This window comes from Thamnophis elegans, chromosome 2 (assembly GCF_009769535.1).
Source record: "Thamnophis elegans isolate rThaEle1 chromosome 2, rThaEle1.pri, whole genome shotgun sequence".
Lineage (NCBI taxonomy): Eukaryota > Metazoa > Chordata > Lepidosauria > Squamata > Colubridae > Thamnophis > Thamnophis elegans.
The window spans coordinates 141992000-142013100 of NC_045542.1; the positions used below are offsets into that span (position 1 = coordinate 141992000).

At 40.5% G+C, this 21101-nt stretch overlaps 1 protein-coding gene across 1 annotated transcript in view; it reads left to right on the forward strand.

Annotated features, from left to right (window-relative positions):
- Window positions 1-16821, forward strand: part of ACOX2 (acyl-CoA oxidase 2) — a 32464-nt gene extending 15643 nt beyond the window's left edge. The window contains exons 8-15 of the mRNA XM_032209556.1: window positions 1087-1259; window positions 3377-3539; window positions 6014-6204; window positions 7090-7251; window positions 8767-8872; window positions 9938-10155; window positions 13191-13323; window positions 16657-16821. Coding sequence (XP_032065447.1) covers window positions 1087-1259; window positions 3377-3539; window positions 6014-6204; window positions 7090-7251; window positions 8767-8872; window positions 9938-10155; window positions 13191-13323; window positions 16657-16719 — 1209 coding nt within the window. The 3' untranslated portion in view covers window positions 16720-16821. The remainder of the gene's footprint in view (window positions 1-1086; window positions 1260-3376; window positions 3540-6013; window positions 6205-7089; window positions 7252-8766; window positions 8873-9937; window positions 10156-13190; window positions 13324-16656) is intronic.
- Window positions 16822-21101: the final 4280 nt, after the last annotated feature.

Below are 21101 nucleotides of genomic sequence, written 5' to 3' on the forward strand. Positions count from 1 at the left end.
CAGAATTCTGATATCTGGTTCAGAATGTTAATAAATATTCCTCTCCTCTCCCCACCCCTCCCCTCTCCTCTCCCTCTCCTCTCTGAATTTGTAGTAGCCGGGGCTACAGAAGGTTGAAATGCAAAAAGTTGTGCCCTGCATACACTACCTACTATTACTACTAGTATTGTTGTTTGCACAATCAGCCAGATTTTTGGACTGTATTTGGCATATTTATCCACCTATCGTCCTTCCCAAGTACCTGGGCAAGACATGTCGTTGTTTGATAGTGTTAAAGGCATTGTTTCAGGAGTAAGCGGTTCCTAGCAAAGCTACCTTTTGCAATTGACAGATGGAGATTTTGTCAATGATGAAAGTATTCAAATAGTGCTCCAGAGGTTTTTGGGATTTCCACCCAAGGTGCCTATTATTATTGGTACTATGTTTTCTGTTGCCACAGTCATTCTACTTCTACAAACAGGTCTTTGCATTTTGTTATTTTCTCCAATTCTTTCTGGAGTCAATCATCAGCTAAACATATACCAATGTCACATTCAATCTAGACAGCATCCTATTAACCAGAAATATTTTATGGAAGAACTAGTTTTGATTTCCCTTTTAAACATACATTTAAAAAGGAATGCTCAAATCATTCAGCTTTTGTTATGATTTTTCCTTTTCAGTGTTACTTTGGGGGGGAGTGTGCTTTTGCAACTAGACTTTGTTTCTCCAGAAGCTTCTTAGATGAGAAGCAAAATATCTTCAAGAAAAAAACAAAGTCCAGTTGCCTTTTGAAAAAGGACTTTTGGGGCAACCATGACTTAGAATGTTGAGAATCTCCTTGAATATTTGGGGGAGGGGTATTACTCTCGTACACTTGGGTTCATATTAAATATACTACATTCACCCATACTTTTTATATAGGATGAAGAAGCAAAATTGGCCTATATTTGCTTCTCAGCCTCAATCTTCACTGGCAATGTTGCATTTTCTTTCTGATACTCACAAAATATGCAGGATTTAAGAATAAATTCTGAAAATTATTTTTTTCTTGATGCCTATCAGCTCTGTTCCCCAATATCTTTGTCTTTAAATCTCATCTTCCAGGTTCTACCAGATGGTCAGTATAAGAAACAAGGATCTGAGAAAATCAACTATTTGACTATGGTTGTGATTCGGGTGACCATCCTTCGGGGTTCAATTGTTCCCTGTCTGATGAAGGCTTGTACTATTGCTATCCGATACTCTGTGGTGCGGCGGCAATCTGAGTTAAAGCCAGGGTATGATATGAAAAGAGAGAAATGCTTCTGTCTGAATGTCATAGTTTCCCATAGTTACATACCCACAAAAGGGGGACATGGTGGCTCAGTGGCTAAGATAGTGAGCTTGTTGAGCAGAAAGGTTGACAGTTCGAATCTCTAGCGCCACGTAACGGAGTGAGCTCCCGTTACTTCTCCCAGCTTCTGCCAACCTAGCAGTTTGAAAACATGTAAAAAATGCAAGTAGAAAAATAGGGACCACCTTTGGTGGGAAGGTAAGTGTTCCGTGCGCATTCGGCATTTAGTCATGATGGCCACATGACCATGGAGACGTCTTCGAACAGCGGTGGCTCTTTGGCTTTGAAACTGAGATAAGCAGTGCCCCCTAGAGTCGAGAATGACTAGCACATATGTGCGAGGGGAACACACACACACCTAATGCTAATCTCTTCTTACAATAGTGTTTTTTTATTTTGAGCAGGGATAGATTTAGATTTAGATTTAGATTTTATTAATATTTATAGGCCGCCCTTTTCCCTGAGGGGACTCAGGGCGGCTTACATAAAATAGGGAAGGGGGGTACAAGACAATAAACACAAAACAATACATAAGAGTAAAATAGTACACAACATTCATTCATCATTCGGGTGAGGACAGATTATCTTTATCCCCAGGCCTGACGGGCTAGCCAGGTCTTAAGGGCTGTGCGGAAGGTCTGGACGGTGGTGAGGGTACGAATCTCCACGGGGAGATCGTTCCAAAGGGTCGGAGCTACTACTGAAAAGGCTCCCCTCCGTGTGGTTGCCAGTCGACACTGACTGGCAGATGGAACTCGGAGGAGGCCTAATCTATGCGATCTAATTGGTCGCAAGGAGGTAATTGGCAGGAGGTGGTCTCCCAAGTACGCAGATCCACTACCATGAAGGAAATTGGTACTGTTTTGTATGTTGCTAGACTACAATTTTCAGCACTTATTCTGAACACTATTGCCTAGAATTGTTATGTTTCTGCTCAAGTAGAAAAAAAATATTTTAGAAATATTTGGGGGGATCCAGATGCCCTACAATCTGATTTTCCCATGGATGCCATAGTCACAGATTAATTCTCCCAACTTCGATTAAGAAGCCTTAACGGCTTTTTTTTTGCAGACTTCATAGAATTGAATGCAATATTTGATTTTATTGCTCTGGATGGTATAGTAGAAATTGAAGAATCTACCACTAAAAGGCTATTTATTATTAATGCTCTTTGTAGCATATCCTGCTTTGGTTCAGATTTGGCTATGCTGGACATCAGTTTGCTATTTCTATGTCTAGGGCAGGTGTGTCAAGCTTAAGGACTGCGGGCTGGATCTGGCCTGCAGGTTGCTTAGATCTAGCCCACAGGGCCACCCTGGAAACAGCGAAGGATCAACCTGAGATGCATCTGCCAGTGAAAATGGGCTCCCAATCTCCGTTTTTGACTGGGTCTGCCTCCTGCAATCCTCTGCCAGTGAAAATGGAACTCAGGAGGGTCCCATGCTGGATCAGCCTTGTAGTTGCCTCTATGGACCAGCTGGGGGGATGGACGGGACGGAATGGACGGCAGATGGGACGGACGTGTCCTGCAGCACTTTGGTGACCCATTTTAACTGGCAGAGTGCTACAGGAGACCATCCAGGCTGAAAATGGGATGCGGAGGTGTGTGTTTGTGCACACAGCCCCCCCCCCCCCCCCCCCAATGTCCCATTTTTCCTAGCAGAGGCACCGCAGGCCAGTCCTTTGCTATTTCCAGGCTGGCCCCGCAGGTCAGATCTAAGCAACCTAAGGGCTGGATCCAGCCTGCAGGCCTTGAGTTTGACACTCAAGTTTGAGTTTGGGATGAGGCAAGTCTATTGGAGGACCAAACTGTATCACCCATGGCTATGTCTCATGCTAATCTGCTGTCTTAGATGAAATAAAGAAATGTAACTCAATCTTTCCATTTTCCTATTGTGAAAAAGAGGGAAAAGAAGCTGAGATTTTGTGGTTTGCACTAAGTTTGCTAATGGAGGCCAAAAGTGTAATCAAGTAGAATGCTCCTATTGTGAAGATAGTTTGAAGATATGTGGGCAAAGTTTCCATTCATCATGGTTAACCCTCAATATTTCCTTTCCTCAGTGATCCAGAAGCTAAGATTTTGGACTATCAGACCCAGCAGCAGAAGTTATTTCCTCAGCTGGCCACTGCCTATGCCTTTCACTTTAGTTCTGCCTATCTGGAGAAGACTTTCGAAAAATGCTACAACCAGACCAAAGAAGGAAAATTTGACTTGCTTCCAGAGGTAATGTGAAAGAGACATATAGCATCTTTTCATGTATTTAGAATGAGCCACAGTGACGCAATGGTTAGAGTGCAGTACTGCAGGCTACTTCTGCTGCCTGCCTGCAATCTGGCAGTTCAAATCCCACTAGGCTCAAAGGTGACTCAGCCTTCCATCCTTCTGAGTTGGTCAAATTAAGACCCAGATTGTAGGGGGCAATAGGCTAACTCTGTAAACTTAGAGGGGGCTGTAAAGCAGTATATATGTCTAAGTGCTATTGCTATTGCTAGAAAACCTTTGGCCCATTTCATCAGTCAGCAAAATTATTTTTCACTTATCCACTCAGAAAAAATATCTCATGGTCTTCAGTAAAAATTACTCACATGTCAGTTGCTATTGAACTGAGCTCTGTCCTATGTCTTGAGAATCCAAATAAGGATGCTTAAAATATTAAAATACAGTATAAAATAGAAAACCCTCATATACTCCAAACTCTAATGCAAGCACTATTACTCAGACTCTGGCAGCAATTCCTGTAGGTTCAAGATATGTGCTCTTTATAGATTTTAAAGATGTGATTATATCTAAAGATGAAAAGATGGAACAATATACTTCAATATGGTCCACATTTAAAAGCGTAGGCATTAACTATATTTGTATCATTATGAGGACTGAGATTGTTGGGGGCAATGTGCTGACTCTGTAAATCGCTTAGAGAGGCCTGTAAAGTGCTGTAAAGCGGTATATAAGTCTAAGTGCTATTGCTATTATTATATGGATCCTTTTTTTCTTTTGTTTAGTTTCCTTTTAGTTTAGTGCTGTAGTGTTCCAGATTCCATTCCAACCGTACCGGTTGGAACAGCCCCGGAGTTACCCACATGCACGCATGCAGCGTGTGTGTGCCATCTATTGTCAAATGATACTTCCGCAAGCCTCTGTGACGCTCCAGCTGCTCCGTAGAGCATCACGCAGGCGCCGTACATGCCATGCGTGTGCGCTGAAGCACCAACAGCATAAAGCACCGGTAAGGAGCGTGGGTGGTCCCTCCAAAGCACCGTACCGGAATGGTATCCGGTGCTCTGGGCAGGATCCGGTACGCCCGTACTGGGGCGTACCGCTTGCAACCCACCACTGGTGCATACACATTATCAACTGTAAGATCTAGAGCAGTGTTTCTCAAACTTGGCAACTTTAAGATGTGACTGGGAAATGTTGGGAGTTGAAGTCCACATGTCTTAAAGTTGCCAAGTTTGAGCAGCATTGATTTAGATTTTTTAATTGAAATGTATTTTCTATTGTTTTCTGTACTTCACTAATAAAATGAATTTTAAAAGCAATCCAAAGGGACAGTTTCAGAAGGAATGTGAGTGGAGCTTTTTCCTTGTTTGAAACAGAAGACTTTGGCTCAATGGAGAGTTGTGGTTTCAAGAGATATTTGTGCATTGGCTTGTTTCACAACCACAAAACAAAGGCTTCGGACATGGTCCAAGTAATGTTAAGAGCTTTTAAACCTGTTGTCCAGTATGGATGCTGTTATTAATAGCACTAGTGCTTTTTTAATAGATGCAATATTGATTTAAGAAAGTAGGGAGAGTTTTAAGTGTGTGCTTAACTCTCTCCAGTATGAATCAGTGGGACTTGATCTAACCACTGGTAAGCATTTCTTGCCTACATTTGAGCGAATAAAATATTTTCCAAGCTGATGTCCTCCAGATGGAGGGTCATTCCAATAGGAGGTTCTCAGACTTACTGTGCAAGACTTTTGAAGGCTAGAGAAGACTAACCTAAAGAAGTTTTTTTTATTTATACTGTACTTTCTCCCATCCTCCAATCCCTGGTCTGAATTTACCATATAAAGTGTGAATATAAAATGGAAACAGATGTAAAGCCTCATAAATGTACATGAGAAAATGAAAATGTGCTTGCTTAATCATTTATTTTTCATGTTCTGAATGGAAGTATTGGAGTTATATACCATTTTTTAAAAATGTATTTGAGCCTGTGTTTACTCTTGGCAACATCATAGGCAAGTTCCTACAGTTTTTTTGGCAAGATTTTGGAAATGGCTTGCCATTGCCTCCTCCTTAAGATGAGAGAGAGGGACTGGCCCAAGGTCAGCCAAATGACTTTGTGCAGTGGTGGGATTCAAATTTATTTTTACTATTGGTTCTGTGGGCATGGCTTGGTGGGTGTGGCATGGCTTGATGAGTGTGGCAGGGGAAGGATACTGTAAAATATCCATTCCCTCCCGATCAGCTGGGACTCGGGCGGCAGAGAATAAATGTGGGCGGGGCCAGTCAGAGTTGGTATTTACCAGTTCTCCAAATTACTCAAAATTTCCGCTACTGATTCTCCAGAACTGGTCAGAACCTGCTGAATACCGCCTCTGGCTCTGTGCCTAAGTACAATTCACAATCTCCCAGTTCTAGTCTGATGAATTCACCACTACCTCAAACCGGATCTATCTTACCATTTTAATTTCTGCCATTTCGCAGCTTCATGCCCTGGCAGCAGGCCTAAAAGTGATCACTACCGAGTATTGCTCAGCTGGAGTGGAAGTGTGTCGAAGGGCTTGCGGGGGACACGGCTACTCTCTTCTCAGTGGCCTGCCTTCTATTTATACGAAAGTGATCCCGTCGTGTACTTATGAGGGAGAAAACACTATCCTCCTCCTGCAAACAGCCAGGTAACCTCAGTGAAAAAAATGTTAACTTACATCTCTGAACCTTTGCTAGAAACATCCTAGATCTAAGCAACCTAGAACGAAAAATAAATTTCCTGACTATTAGAACAATTAATCAGTGGAACAACTTGCCTCCAGAAGTTCTGAATGTTCCAACACTGGAAGTTTTAAAGAAGAGATTGGATAACCATTTGTCTGAAATGGGTGTTTCCTGCCTAAGCAGAGGGTTGGACTAGAAGACTTCCAATGTCCCCTCCAAATATTCTATTCTATTCTAAAGCTTTTCCAGAATACCTTTTACAAGCACTTCTGCAGCTTGTTTATAAAATGAGCGGTCTCTAGCAGTCCAGCACTTGCATATAATGAAAGGAGTTCCTGCAGGGAAATGCTGCAGGGAAAACTTACATTTGCATTCTTACTTCTAAGTGTGTATATTCCTTTACTTAAAGATGGGGAGCTATTAGTGCTCATTGGCTCCTGATATCTTAAGGAACAGAATATCCGAGAACATTCCAACTTCTTAGGAGTCAAAGCTGCAAGAATACTTGAATTACAGCTTTTGTGAGAAAGGGGGTGGGGGGGTTGGCTGGAGTGGGTTGAGTGTCTCTCTAAGGTTCCAGAAAAGAGTACTTTTCCCTTTCTTTTTATTGTTGTGGTTATCTTTAAAGGGGCAGGGCTGAACTAAGAAGTTATGGAAATATAGTGGTGTAGCATTTATAAGGAAACAGGGAAAATAATGTGAGCACAGATTACATAGTAAAGTTCTTTTCTGTATTCTGATGTCCAAATCTTTTTTTTGCATCCCTATTGTTCATCTCTGAAAATAATTGTCATCATTCAACTCATCTTAGGATGTGTCTTGGTTTTCATTTTTCTTTTTATTTTCAGATTTCTTATAAAATGCTATGGAATGGCACAAATGGGCCAGCCACTTCCTTCATCAGTTGCCTACTTTTCTTCGGTGGTTTTTGGAAAATGTCAAGCCCAGGGAAAAAATGATTTCTTAAATCCTGATATTTACACAGATGCCTATAAGCATCGAGCCCTCAGGTTGGTACAAAGAAACTGGAATAGGGTTCAATATATACAGGTAGTCTTTGCTAAGTGAATTCCACCTGATTTTATGAGTCTTTTTACACAGTCCTTAAGCAAATCACTGCAGTTGTTGAGTGAATCATGCAGTCACCATTAAGCAAATTTGGCTTCCCTTGCTGACTTTACTTGTCAGAAGCCAGCTGGGAAAGTCGCAAATGATTTATCTGTTATGTACCTGGGATGCTACAGCTGTTGTAAATACATTCCAGTAACAAGCACCTGAATTTTGATCACGTGATCTTAGGAATGCTGTGATGCTTGTTCAATGCAAGGACCCAGTTATAAGACACCTTTTTTTAGTGCTGTTTTAACTTCAAACCGTCAGTAAATGAATGTTGCTGGTACATCTATTACATGCCAATCCAATAGTAGGATGGTAAAAGATCAGAGAAAATTAAAGATGAGGCAGAAGACTTTAGCCTAAGGTCTTATTTCTTAATATAAGCTTCTTCCCAGAATTCATATCTTTTTCAGTTGGTTCCCCTAATTCTTAGGATTAAACAAATTGGTCATATGAATATAATAGCAGGAGAAAATCTGTGTTGTCACTAAGAGTTGACACCAACTAATCGCGCACCATCATTAAAAAAAAAACGTGTCATTCAGTACTATACATACCAAAGGAAGATGATTCTTCATCTCCAAAGGAAGAATAAACCGAGGTGTGTGTGTGTGTCTGTATGTGTTCAAAAAATAGAAATCTTGTGTAAAATTCTCTTTCCTGCCTTGTCCATTTAAGGATGCCAATTGCAGCTGAAACCATACTGAAAACATTGGTGTATACTTCTGTCCACTGTCCCATTAAAGTAAAATGTTAACTACTGACTAACATAAACTCCTTGTAAATTAAGATTCCCCTTTATAAAATTAAGTGATTTACCCCATCATTCATCACTTTACCTCATAAACAAGAATGCATGCATGGCCATGCATGCAGTTTCCTCTCTCCTTCTAATGAGGAGGAGGAGGAAATTATACTTTTAGCAAACAGATTCCATGCAGGCCTGCTTTCCCAGCCAAGTAAATAGGATCAAAGGCTCCAGTTTTGTTAGCAGGACTGTTCATAGTCAATTTCGTCTCCTGCTGATCCTTTTGTTTCTATCAGCCTCTATTTTCAAAATGATGCCCCTGTCTCATTCATAAATAATTGGTCGAAAGAGGATTCTATTGAACTTACTTTCTGGGAAGGCCACTGGATACAATATTTTTAGATTCCATGACTTCAGGACTGTTGATGAAACACCTCAACTGAGATGTTTTACCCATAGCATCACAATCATCTCCACTGATTAACATTAGACCAAATACTCACATAGTCAGAACTTTACACAGATGGTACAGAAAAACAATCCATATTGAAATGTAACCGACCACGGAGACGTCTTCGGACAGCGCTGGCTCTTCAGCTTTGAAACGGAGATGAGCACCGCCCCCAAACGTTAATATTTGTTTGTATTCTTCTCTTCTCAGGTTTATAAGAAATGCAGCGATGAAGCTTCAGCAGTTGGTTCAGGCAGGAAAAACACAACATGAAGCCTGGAACCAGTGCACTGTGCAACTAGCAAGAGCTGCAATGGTTGGTAACTACATTGTGCTTTTCTCCCAATTAGTTATTTTACCAGGAATTGAGAATCCACCAATTAATCTAGGCTCAGGCAATGAAGCCAAGGAAAATAAGGCCATTCACACTTTGCAAAATCACCTTTCGTGTAGGAAGAATGGAAGGGAAAGATGGCATTGATTTTTTAAGCTTTAAGCTTCAAGGTGTGCAAGTTTTTTTCCTAATCTGCCTTCTCCCTATTGCGAATGATTCCACTGAATCCTGGTTTACTGATTTCTGAAGCTGATAATCTTGAAGCACAGGCTCAGCTGGAGTAGCATTGTAGTATTCTAGGGTAGGGGTCTCCAACCTTGACAACTTTAAGCCTGGCGGACTTTAAGCCTGGCAGACTTCAACTCCCAGAATTCCCCAACTAGCTTGCTCTGGGAGTGAAAGTCTGCCAAGCTTAAAGTTGCTAAGGTTGGAGATGCCTGTTTTAAGTCAAAGGCAGACTGTGAATCATGACTTATAACAATTGTCAAATTGGTGTGTGTGTGTATGTGTGTTAGAAGAACAGAGTCCTACCTTACAATAAGCAGCTATTAGGGCCAGCTGTTTCCTGCATGGTCCACCAATTTGTTCTTTCTTAAGTTTTCTGTTGACTTTCCTTTTTTGTAGTAATATCTCACGCCTTGTGTTAAGGTCTGTTATATTTTCTTCGAGGAGTTAGGTGAATGTAAATTCAAAATGGCGGACAAAAAAGGATTACTTAGGTTAATGCTGCTTAACAGGCCTACTAATAAAAACATAGGGATTTGTCTAGAGCCACCCACCTCCAACCTCAAACTGGCCAAATATGGAGGGACATTAACCAGTTTGGAGAAAACATGCCTTTCAAATGTACCTCACAGATATGTGAAAATATTTCCAGACAAATTTTCTGACTCCAGTTACTAAAATCACTTTGATCAGCTATTGCAGATATTGAAATGGAAACCCTACTGTGTAGAAGTAGAACCTCTCCAATTGATATATTTCCCACCATCTTTGACATACAGACTTTAGAAGATCAGGGATATGACTCTCTGTTAACTTTTTCAGGCTCATTGCCATTACATCGTGATACAAAAATTTGCTGAAGAGTTGGGGAAACATGCAAAAGGATCTGCTATCGGGAGGATTCTCAAAAATCTCTGTGATCTCTTTGCACTACATGGGATTTTCTCTAATGCAGGAGATTTTATGCAGGATGCCTATTTTTCTACAGAGCAAATTGACAGGGTGACTGAAACTTACCTAGACCTCTTAGCAGTCATTCGGTGAGGTGATTTTCTTCTTTTTGCAAAAATGCATTTAATTGCGTATTTGGGTGGTGTTCTTGCAAACCTAACAAATTCCCTAATCTTTGGGTAAACTAAAAGGGAGGTTGGCATATTTCGGGATCCTTCAAGAAGCACTGATATCGCTTTATTGTTCTCCATAAACCTACTTTGCATGTGCTTCTCTATCAAGATTCACGGTATCATGTGACATTTCTGTGGGCATTGTATGAGTGAGTGAATATGAAAATGGAGTTACTGTTTACTTGCAGAGTCTGAGCAAAAGCCAATTTGCCCAAGAAATGTCTATTGTTATACAATTTAATTGTATCCTGCCTTTATTATTTTATAAATATCTCAAGGGGGTGAACATCCTTCCTTCATCCTCTAATTTTGTCCATAACAACCTTGTTGGTGAGCTGAGAGATTGGCTGAGAGACAGTGACTGGCCCAGGGTCACCCAGCTGGCTTTCATGCCCTAAAGTGGGACTAGAACTCATTGTCTCTGGTTTATAGCCTTAACCACTAAATCAGACTGGCTCTAGACCACAGTCACTGAGGAACACACTAGGTGCAATGACTTCCTCATTGAATTTTCCTTGTGGAAACCTGGCAGTGAGTGTTGGAAATTCCTTTCCTTCCTTCCCACCTTCCTCTTTCTTTCCTTCCTTCTTCCTTCCCTTCCTTCCTTTCTCCTTCCCTCTTCCTTCTTTCCTTCTCTCCTTTCCTCCCTGTTCCTTCCTTTTCTTCCCTCCCTCCTCTATACTTTCTTACCTGAACAGAAAAACAGAAGACTAACTTACTTACTTCCCTCTCCTCCCCAGTAGGCTGCTGCTGGGTGGGGGACTGAAGGATTATGTAAATGGCTGGGAAACTGTCACAGAACATTAAAAAACAGGAGTGTCAAAATCAAGGCTCGTGGGCCGAATCCAGCCCATGGGATGCTTAAATCTGGCCCACGGGGCTGGCCTGCAAATAGAAAAGGACTGGCCTCTTGGTGCCTCTGGCAGCCAAAACAGGGCACGAGGGTGTGTGTGTGTTTTGGCCTGGACGGCCTACTACAGCATTCTGCTGGCCAAAACGGGATGTGGGATTCTTTAAGATTTAAGCACACACCCCCAGCCAGCCCACAGAGGAGAACTACAATGCTGATCCATCCCTTGAAGAAATCCAGTTTGACACCCCTGTTAAAAAAGAATCACATGACCATAGTCGCGGCCCAGCAGTGCTGAAGCAGCCACAACTTTCCCATATTTAATTCCCTCAGGAATAATGGGTCCTGGCATTCTATAAGTTAGCCCAATACTGTACCTTTGCTGACAAAGTTTTGCCTTATGACACAATATTTTGCCCTCTTAAAGGTTACAGACAGAAGAGTTTTAGCAATATATACATCTTGTTTGACAAGAGTGAAAATAAATGGAAGAAGCAACATCTGTTTGGCAGCAGATAAGACATGTTGATTTTTACAGAGTGCAGAAAAGCAGCCTAGATCTAATGTGCTTGACTTATTATAAACAAAACCATAATTACTACTTTTTTCATTTTGTGTTCTATTGCTACCATTGAAATACTATCCTAGTATTCCCCCCACCTTACCCCAACCCATTCCTTTCCTCTGTAAAACAGGATTATATGTCTTTTGGGGGGTCTGAGAATCATCCTAGTCTTTAAGATTGTAAAAAGGCTGATTTGTTTTGGGAGCAAACTAGGGTGAATGAAACCGCTGAGAAAAATTTCCAGTGGTCGTAAGAGGGCATAGCTCCAATAAGCTTCTTGCTTTATCTTCAGTTAATAGAACAATTATATTGTGAAACAAATGGACTGTGTATATAATTTATAAAGCTTGCAGAACCTGGTTATATTGGCAGACAACTATGGCACATAGTTTTAGTTTTGTTGAAGTGATATGTGAAAGAATGTACTGTAATCAAACAGCAAACGAAGAAAAAATGTAGAGGGAAATTAGAAGGTGAGATTTTTTAGAAGTGGGTGGAAAGGGTAAAAAAGCAGCCTCCAGTAAAATGAATGGAATTAAAAATGAAAGTGATGATATTATTTGGGAGGAAATTAGGAGAAACTCGTATTTTAGAAAGTGGGAATTATAATGTACTTAAAACCAGAATTAAAATTAGAGCCATCAATGTTAAACCCCACCCCCCAAAAAGATGCAATTGAAGTCTGCATAAATAGGGGGAGGAGACAAAAGTAAATGCAAAGGGTATGGGGCAAGGGGTTAGGTTTCTGGAAAGGAGAGGGACAAGACTTGGATTAAAATTTAAAAGAGTTGACAAGAGCAAGATATATGACTTTATTCAGCTGGTATGCCGACTAAATTTTTGCTCTAGCTTGCCCAATACTTTTTATATCAGATGAAGGATAGTTTATGCTGCACTACTGTTTATAATATAATTATTGTTAATTATATTAATAAATGGGAGTTGTATTGTGAACAAAATTAACTCTTTATACTATTGTTTACCTTATGCAAATTGTTAATCAAATTACCTTTTTCATTCTGGCTCATATGCATAACTTTCATTAGCTTCCATGCTCAGTTACTGATTCTTGACATTTGCTTCTGAATTCCTGTTGTTCTAGATTTTACAAACCTAGAGGCACATGTGCTTCTGTAGAGACAGAAGTCTGGGACCCAAATTACTACTAGCAGGAACTTAAGGCCAGGGCCAATGGCAAGAGATACTGAGAGCTGTAGTTCTGTAGTATTTGGACAGCCACAGATTGTCTCTCTAGGTACTTCAATTCCAGTGGTGATCTATCCATTTCCTGCCATGAGTGACATGTTCTACTATTGCTTGATTTTTTTAAAAAACTTATTTACATGGATGCTTAAAAATTGCTGCTACCTCTGATCTGTACCTTTAGTTCTTATTTTCTCTAATCTGAGTTCAGTCAAGTTTGATGTCTATATGAAAACTTCTGCTGGATATTTGGGTTGTACTTTGACTACTTTATAGGGTAGAACTAATGACTAATAAATTATGACTCATAAAGTATTTTCTGTGCTCTTTCAGGAGAGATGCAGTGCCACTGGTGGATGCTTTTGACTTTTCTGATGCACTTTTAAATTCAGCCCTGGGAAGCTATGATGGCCATGTCTATCAGAGGCTTTATGAGTGGGCCAAGAAGTCACCAACCAATCACCAGGTGAGAAGAATCAATGAAATAACAGTAGCATTAGTACTTAGATTTATATACTGCTTCACAATGCTTTCCAGCCCTGTCTAAGTGGTTTACAGAGTCAGCATATTGCCCCCAACAATCTGGGTCCTGATGGAATGGAATACCAGGTTTGCATTAAAATAGCAGAAGCACTTAGACTTATATACTGCTTCATAGTGCTTTTACAGCCCTTTCTAAGCTGTTTATAGAATCAGCACATTGCCCTCAACAATCTGGCTCTTCATTTTACCCACCTCGGAAGGATGAAGGCTGAGTCAATCCTGAGCCAGTGAGATTTGAACTGTCGAACTGCAGCTAGCAGTCAGCTGAAGTAGCCTACAGTACTGCACTCTAACCACTGCGCCATCTCGGCTCTTAAAAGGCAGTGTTTAACAGGAAATATTTGCTTTTTCAACATCAGATGAAGACAAAATCTATTTTGCAGGCTGAAAATATATTTGCATGATTCCCCATAACCTGGTTAATCCTATATAAGCGTATAAAATATATACAAATCTGGACATAAGAAGTGATAGGATAGAACTAACTGAAACCTAACAAGGGTTCATTATTAACAGAACTCAGAACAAACAGAAAAGGTTAAATTTGAAATGATTTGGGATGCGCCTTAGAACGAGAAAAAAGGAACTTGAGGGTTGATTCGGAGGAGAGAAAATGCAGGTGGCAGCCAAAGAAAAAGGCAGCTCTGCAAAGGGCGAGAGGCAGGATAGCCGGGGGGGTGGGGGGTGATTGTCATCACAAGAATACAGATTACCTGGTACAAAGAGAGATGGAAAATTGAAGCAATCATCCTGAATAACTTTAAATTCTGGATTTAATAGTCTAATAAGATTTGAAATGGGCATGTATATTACTTCTATGCCTCAAGGCTGATGCAGAGACCTTCTCAATGTTGCTAAATAGGATCTTGTACTCTTTTTCTGAAGTCCTTTCATGACATGTTGAACAAGAAAATGCATTAAAAGGCAAAACTATGTACCTACATGTTTTACAAACATGGGAACAGGCAATAGCCAGTTTAGTTTGTTTTACATAAGATAAAAACTTGCATTAAGAAAACATGGTACCTAACCAATTTTACAAAATATACATATACAGAATAATAGAGTTGGAATAGAGCCTGGAGGTCTTCTAGTCCAACCCCCTTCTCAAGCTTACTGATTGTGAAATGTTAGTAGGTTTAGACCTGGTTAGTATTGAATAGGAGAGCTAAAGAGAAAAGCAGGGCTAGTGGTTGGTCTGAGAAGGTGGGAAGATACTTTTCTAACCTTGTTTTTTTCCCCTCCCTGAGTGGAAAGTTAAAATGAATTAAGTGTTAATACCACTTTATAATGCCTTGGTAAGGCCACACTTGGAATATTGCATTCAGTTTTGGTCGCCATGATGTAGAAAAGATGTGGAGACTCTAGAAAGAATGCAGAGAAGAGCAACAAAGATGATTAGAGGACTAGAGGCTAAAACGTTTAAAGAATGGTTGCAGGAACTGGGTATGTCTAGTTTAATGAAAAGAAGGACTAGGGGAGACATGATAGCAATGTTCCAGTATCTCAGGGGTTGCCACAAAGAAAATTTGTCAAACTATTCTCCAATAGGGTAGAACAAGAAGCAATGGGTGGAAACTAATCAAAGAGAGAAGCAACTTAGAACTGAGGAGAAATTTCCTGACAGTTAGAACAATTAATCAGAAAAGGGGGGAAAAACTAGACAGTTTCATAAATCAAGGACAAAGACTTGGCATAGGAAAGCTCTGCAATAATAGACAAGGCCTGCATTGCCACACTATAAGTAGTCCTCAACTAACAACCATTCGAAATTACAACGCTGCTGAAAAATGTAACGTATACTCAATCTTCGCACGTACAGCTGTTGCAGTATCCTCACAGTCATATGATTAAAATTTGGCCACTTGGCAACTGGCTGTATTTGTAACAGTTGACTTCCCTAGGGCAGTGTTTTTCAACCACTGTGCCGCGGCACACTAGTGTGCCGTGACATAGTGTAAGGTGTGCCGTGGGAAAATTACTTTATATATAGTCAATATAGGCACAGAGTTAAATTTTTTTAACATTTTCTAATGGTGGTGTGCCTCGTGATTTTTTTCATGAAAAAAGTGTGCCTTTGCACAAAAAAGGTTGAAAAACACTGGACTAGGGTCATGTGATAACCATTTGTGACCCTGTAACCTTCTGACAAGCAAAGCCAATGGGGAAGCATGATTGTATGATTTACTTATTAGTAATGATGCATTTAACAACTGTGGGGGATAAAGGTCATAAAATCAGGTGTGACTCACTTAACAACTGTCTTGCTCAGCAACAGAAATGCTGGTCTCAATTGTGGTCGTAAGCCGAGGACTAGCTATAATGGATTGCCCTTCATCCTTGTCAGCTCTGATCATCAGATGCTATTTGTGACAGCATACAATTATTCTAAAGTTCTCAGAATGTAGCATACAACCTGGGCTTGCAACATTCCCCTTTTTGTCCATTTTCAAATATTTGAGGGGGAATCGTTCACTCAGGCCCTAGCTCCCTTGCTATAGTGGCCATAGAGAAAGGCCTTGAAGGACAAGAGGAAGAACTACCAAAGCAATGGTCAGATAAGTGGGCTTGTGTCCATTCCAAAAAGTAATTTGAAAAAGCATCAAACACACCCTCCCCAGATTGTACAGATAAAACGAGGGAGGGGAAAGCACAGTCAGACTTGTAGGATTCTATTACTGTTACAGTGAAAGCAGCCCTGATTCCTGACCTATATGGCATTGGTTTCTTTGTCTTAAGATTTTTAAGGACTATTTGCAGACTGCTATTTTGTTTTGGATAAGAACTTGTTCTAGCTGGGTTTATCAACTGGAAGGTTGGCAGTTTGAGATCCAAGCACTGCATGACGGGGTCCCAGTCTTGCCCCAGCTCCTGCCAACTTAGCAGTTCGAAAACATCTAAATGCAATTAGATAAATAGGTACCACCTCAATGGGAAGGTAACAGCATTCCATCACCTCGGCGTATAGTCATGCTGGCCATATAACCACAGAAGCATCTTTGGACAATGCTGGGCTCTTCAACTGTGAATTGGAAATGAGCACCGTTCCTTAGACACAACTGGACAGGGGAAATTTTTACTTTCTATTAAGAACTTAGGAGCCCTGGTTACACTACATTTAGTTTAACACAGTGAAAATATAAACATGGAGTTAGTTATGAAGCTGTAATGAGAATATCAAGCTATTATGTTCTGTCTTGTCTTTGCCAGCAAATCATATGTCTAATGCTTTCCCTTCCCTTTCCCTTTCCAACAGGGTGATCGGGTCTTCAAGACATACTTAAAGCCACTTTTCCAGAACGCTCTCTCCAAGCTTTGAAGAGGAGTCTGGCATGGGAAAACTCTTTTCCAAACTGCCTTCCAAGCAACACTATGTTTTCCTTAATAAGCACATGAAATGTAATTGCAGACTGCCTTTAAGCTGGATAAGCAGCAGACTCAATTCTCCCAAAGGTGCTTTTTCCAAAAGGCAACTGGACATTGGGGTGGGGGTGGGGTTCCCTTTGAAAATGTTTTGTTTCTCATCCAAGAGGCGTCTTTCTTTGAAGAGAAGAAGTTTCTTGGATGAGAAGCAAAATATTTTCAAAGGGGGAAAAAATCCCCCCCCAAAAATCCAGTTGCCTTTTGGAAAAAGCACCTTTGGAACAACCATGACCTGGATGATTGAGAATCTCTATAAACAGCAGAGTTCTTTTGCCATACAAAAGGCAGGCAGCTGATTCCTAAAGAGCATATGATGGTGGGATGTTCACAAGATGTTTCACCACCGGATAGTGATTCACAGATTTTGCATACAGTCAAACGAAATCCATCCAGTTAGAACTAGGAAAAAGTCATACATATTCCCAAAAGAATCTTATCCATCCTGATGCCCTTCAAATATACTAGACTGCAACCATCCACAGGGAAGTTGTAGTCCAAGTCATTTGGGAGCCAGTAAGCTAGAAGAGGATGCCCTAAAGCAGCACCCCACAATCTTTTGGGTGCCAGAGACCAGTTCCATGGAAAGAGGTTTTTCCATGGGCTGGAGGGGGTGTGGTTTCACATGCTGCCTGCCTCCTATAGATGGGGCTTCACTTGTTTGCGTGGACCAGCTTCTGGCATCTCTTGGACTGATGCCTGTCCAAGAACCAGGGGTTGGGGACCCCTGCCTTAAAACAGTGGTGATGAGGTGCTAATAGGAAAGGGTTCGTAGAATTGGATTGCTTTTGAGTCAGTGCTGATTTCTAGCAATTGCCTAGACTAGTACTTGCAGTTGGGATAATAATAATAGTAACAGTTGGAAAGGACCTTGGAGGGCTTTTAGTCCAACCCCCTGCTCAGGCAGGAATCCCTATACCATTTCAGACAAATGATTGTCCAATCTCTTGTTTAAAACTTCCAGTGTTGGAGAATTCACAACTTCTGGAGATAAGTTGTTCCACTGGTTAATTGATCTAACTGTCAGGAAATTTCTTCTTAGTTCTAGGTTGGTTCTCTCAATGATGAGAGGGAGGGACTGGCCCAAGGTCACCGTTGGCTTTATGCCTACATTGGCATTAGAACTCACAAGTCTCCCAGATTCTAGCCTGGTGCCTTAATCATGACACTAAAGTGGTTCTCACAAAAGCTTTAGGGCTTATTTAATTTTTGAAAAAGTTCCTAGTGAAACTCCCTTTGGAGGCTTACTAGATTTATGGACCAAATCAATTTCACAAAATGACCCTGAGATAGTATCGCTGGGGGGCAATTAGAAAATTACACCAGCTGTCCTTACTGATTGAATACACACTGACCTCAAATCTAATTTTGCTTTACTTAAGTGCATTCTCAGAACCAAACACATCATATATATTGTGCTGCCTCTCCCTTCCATCCCCTTCCAAAATCTCAAAACTTGGGATGCTTTTTCTTACAGCGCATATTACAAATGTTTGACGTTTTATCTTGCGATTGTTAATACTGGATTCAGATCTGTATTCAAACTGGATCTCATCTCAAGTGTGTTTTGGACATTTGCTATTTCTCCATCTTCTACAAATAAAGCAACAAAAAAAATCACTAAGAAGTTAAAAGGAATATGTTGAAATATAGTGACCTTGAAACATAGATGAGAATTGAATAAAAGAGTTAGGTACAGCCAGAGGTATTATAAATACATTTACAGCCCTCTGTGTGATGAGCTAGTAAATTTAAACTGGAATATGGGATTTGTCTGCGACTGCTTTGTAGTTATATTATATTTGTCTCTGTCCTACAATCCCATTTACAAAGGAGCTTTTGAAGGACAAAAGAACACAATCAATACACGATTAGTTATATTTGATATCTAGTTTAATTAAGAATAAAATTACTGACAGTCATTATATTTTTTTAAAAAAACTGTGTTCAACATGCCCTGTTTCAAGTTGGAAACGATTGTTCAGACCTTTCTGGAAAGTTTCCAATAGTGTTTTATTTTTTCTGGAGAAGTTACAAGTTCTAAATCAAGCATTGAACATCTTGCAACATCCAGAACATTTCCAACAACCTCAGAATAACCCATTTCAAGCTTGAAATGTTTTGAATATAAAACAGTCTCCTCTTAACATTCCACTGTGTAAAGGCATGTAAAGGCATGTAAGGGCATAAAGGCATCAGGCATGTATTTTAAATTAGGAGTGAAAAGGTTCCTTTTTAAAAAATCTAAGGGGTATCACAAAATACATACCTACAGAAGCAGCCTTAGGTTTGTTCCCCTGAAGGGTAGCAACCAGGTGAAAAGGATGGATTCGGGCAGATCAGGTGTCACAACCAGGGGCCTCATTTGGGTGCTGCTAAAAGTTATAAAGGCAGCTTAATTCACCTCATAAAGCTATTAAAAAATGTTTCTTGACGCACTCAACTGAGGGACCTGATTGGTACAGTGTTGAAGGTGCAGGCCAAGAAACCAGAATCCCAAACCAGGAGACTGTGTCTTCTAGTGCCCCCTTAGGTACCAAAACCAGCTATGTGACTTTGGGCCACTTTTTCTCAGGTGAGTCCACCTTGCAGGCTATTGCTATGCAGCAAATGGGGATCAGAAGCATTAGATATGCTGCCTTGAATTACAGAAAATAAAGACATAGAGATCAAATGATAAATTAAAATTTGGCAATCAAGTGTAAAGATTTAATTACTATAGTCATGAGGAATTGAAATTTTAAAGTTTAAGAGGTGATATTTCAGAATCTCGACGAAGTGCTATGAGTAATAAAAACCATATTTTATTATAAAAGATTTTAATTAATAAATTATGATGTGGGCTAGGCATAGATGAATGACTCCTGTGATTTACAGACAATAAAAATTAGCTTGCTCCAGATTTACTTTGCTCTACAACAGTGTTTTTCAACCACTGTGCCGCGGCACACTAGTGTGCCGTGACATAGTGTAAGGTGTGCCGTGGGAAAATTACTTTATATATAGTCAATATAGGCACAGAGTTAAATTTTTTAACATTTTCTAATGGTGGTATGCCTCGTGATTTTTTTCATGAAAAAAGTGTGCCTTTGCACAAAAAAGGTTGAAAAACACTGCTCTACAACATTTAACATTTATTTCAAAGTTTCTATTCATTTTTAGAGATAATTTTCCCTCCCCAGCAAAAGAAAAGAAACAGCAAAAATAATAATTAACCACACAAAGATTCTTTACGGTCAGAAGTAGAGGCACAATTTCCTGCAATGTCAGCAGCAATAACAAAAACCAAACCATTGTCTTTCATTGCATATTTCAGTGCTTACGAAAATCTTTATTAAAACTGCTATTTTTTCTCAAATCCAATAACATACACACACCCTGTTGTGGTGACAACAGAACCAGATAAGTCACTTGATCAGCTCTGAGTGGGATCCCCAAGCCCACTGACAAAAGGATGTCTTCAAGGCCTCGCAAAAAAGCAACAAGGTGGGGGGCCAATCTTATCTATGAGGGAAATGATGTTCCAAAGGGAGGGAGCCACCCAGGGGTGATTTCCTGCCAGTTCTAATGTCTTCTATAGAAGAGGTTCCACAAATCTACAGTGCAGTTTAGAACCGGTTCCAGCTCCCTCCCCCCGCCTGTTCGGACATCATCAAGATGAAGAGCGAGAGGAGGAATTCTGGAAGTTGAAGTCCACAAGTCTTAAAGGTGTCAAGTTTGAACACCCCTGGGTTTTTTTTCTAAAGGGTTAGGGGTGCAAGGTCTTGTAACTTGACAGCTTTACTTGTGTGCTTCAAATGCCAGAGTTTCTGAGCCAACATTTGGTTGCTAAGCAAGAGCGTTAAGTGAGTTTCACCACATTTTACAAGTTGGCCACGCCCACCCAGTCACATGGCTGGCAAGCCACTCCCACAAAGCAGGGCAAACCTACAGAAGAGGTTCTACAATATTTTGAAAGCCACCACTGGAGCAACCACAGAGAAGGCCCTTTTCCTAGATTCCACCGGATGTACTTTCCTGATAGTTGGGACCTGCAACATGCCCTGCCTTTCTGCTTTGTTGGGCCAGAGATACGTAACCGGGGAGAGTCACACTGTCAATTAGCCTGCCCAAAACCACCTAGGGCTTTAAAGTTGATAACCAGCCCCTTGAATTACACCTGGAAGCAAATCAGCAACCAGTGCAGCTCCTGCAAAAGAAGTGGCACAAATGCAAATTTGGACTCCCACAAAACCATGCAGGCCACTGCATTTTGAGCCAATTGAAAGATTCTGGATGTTT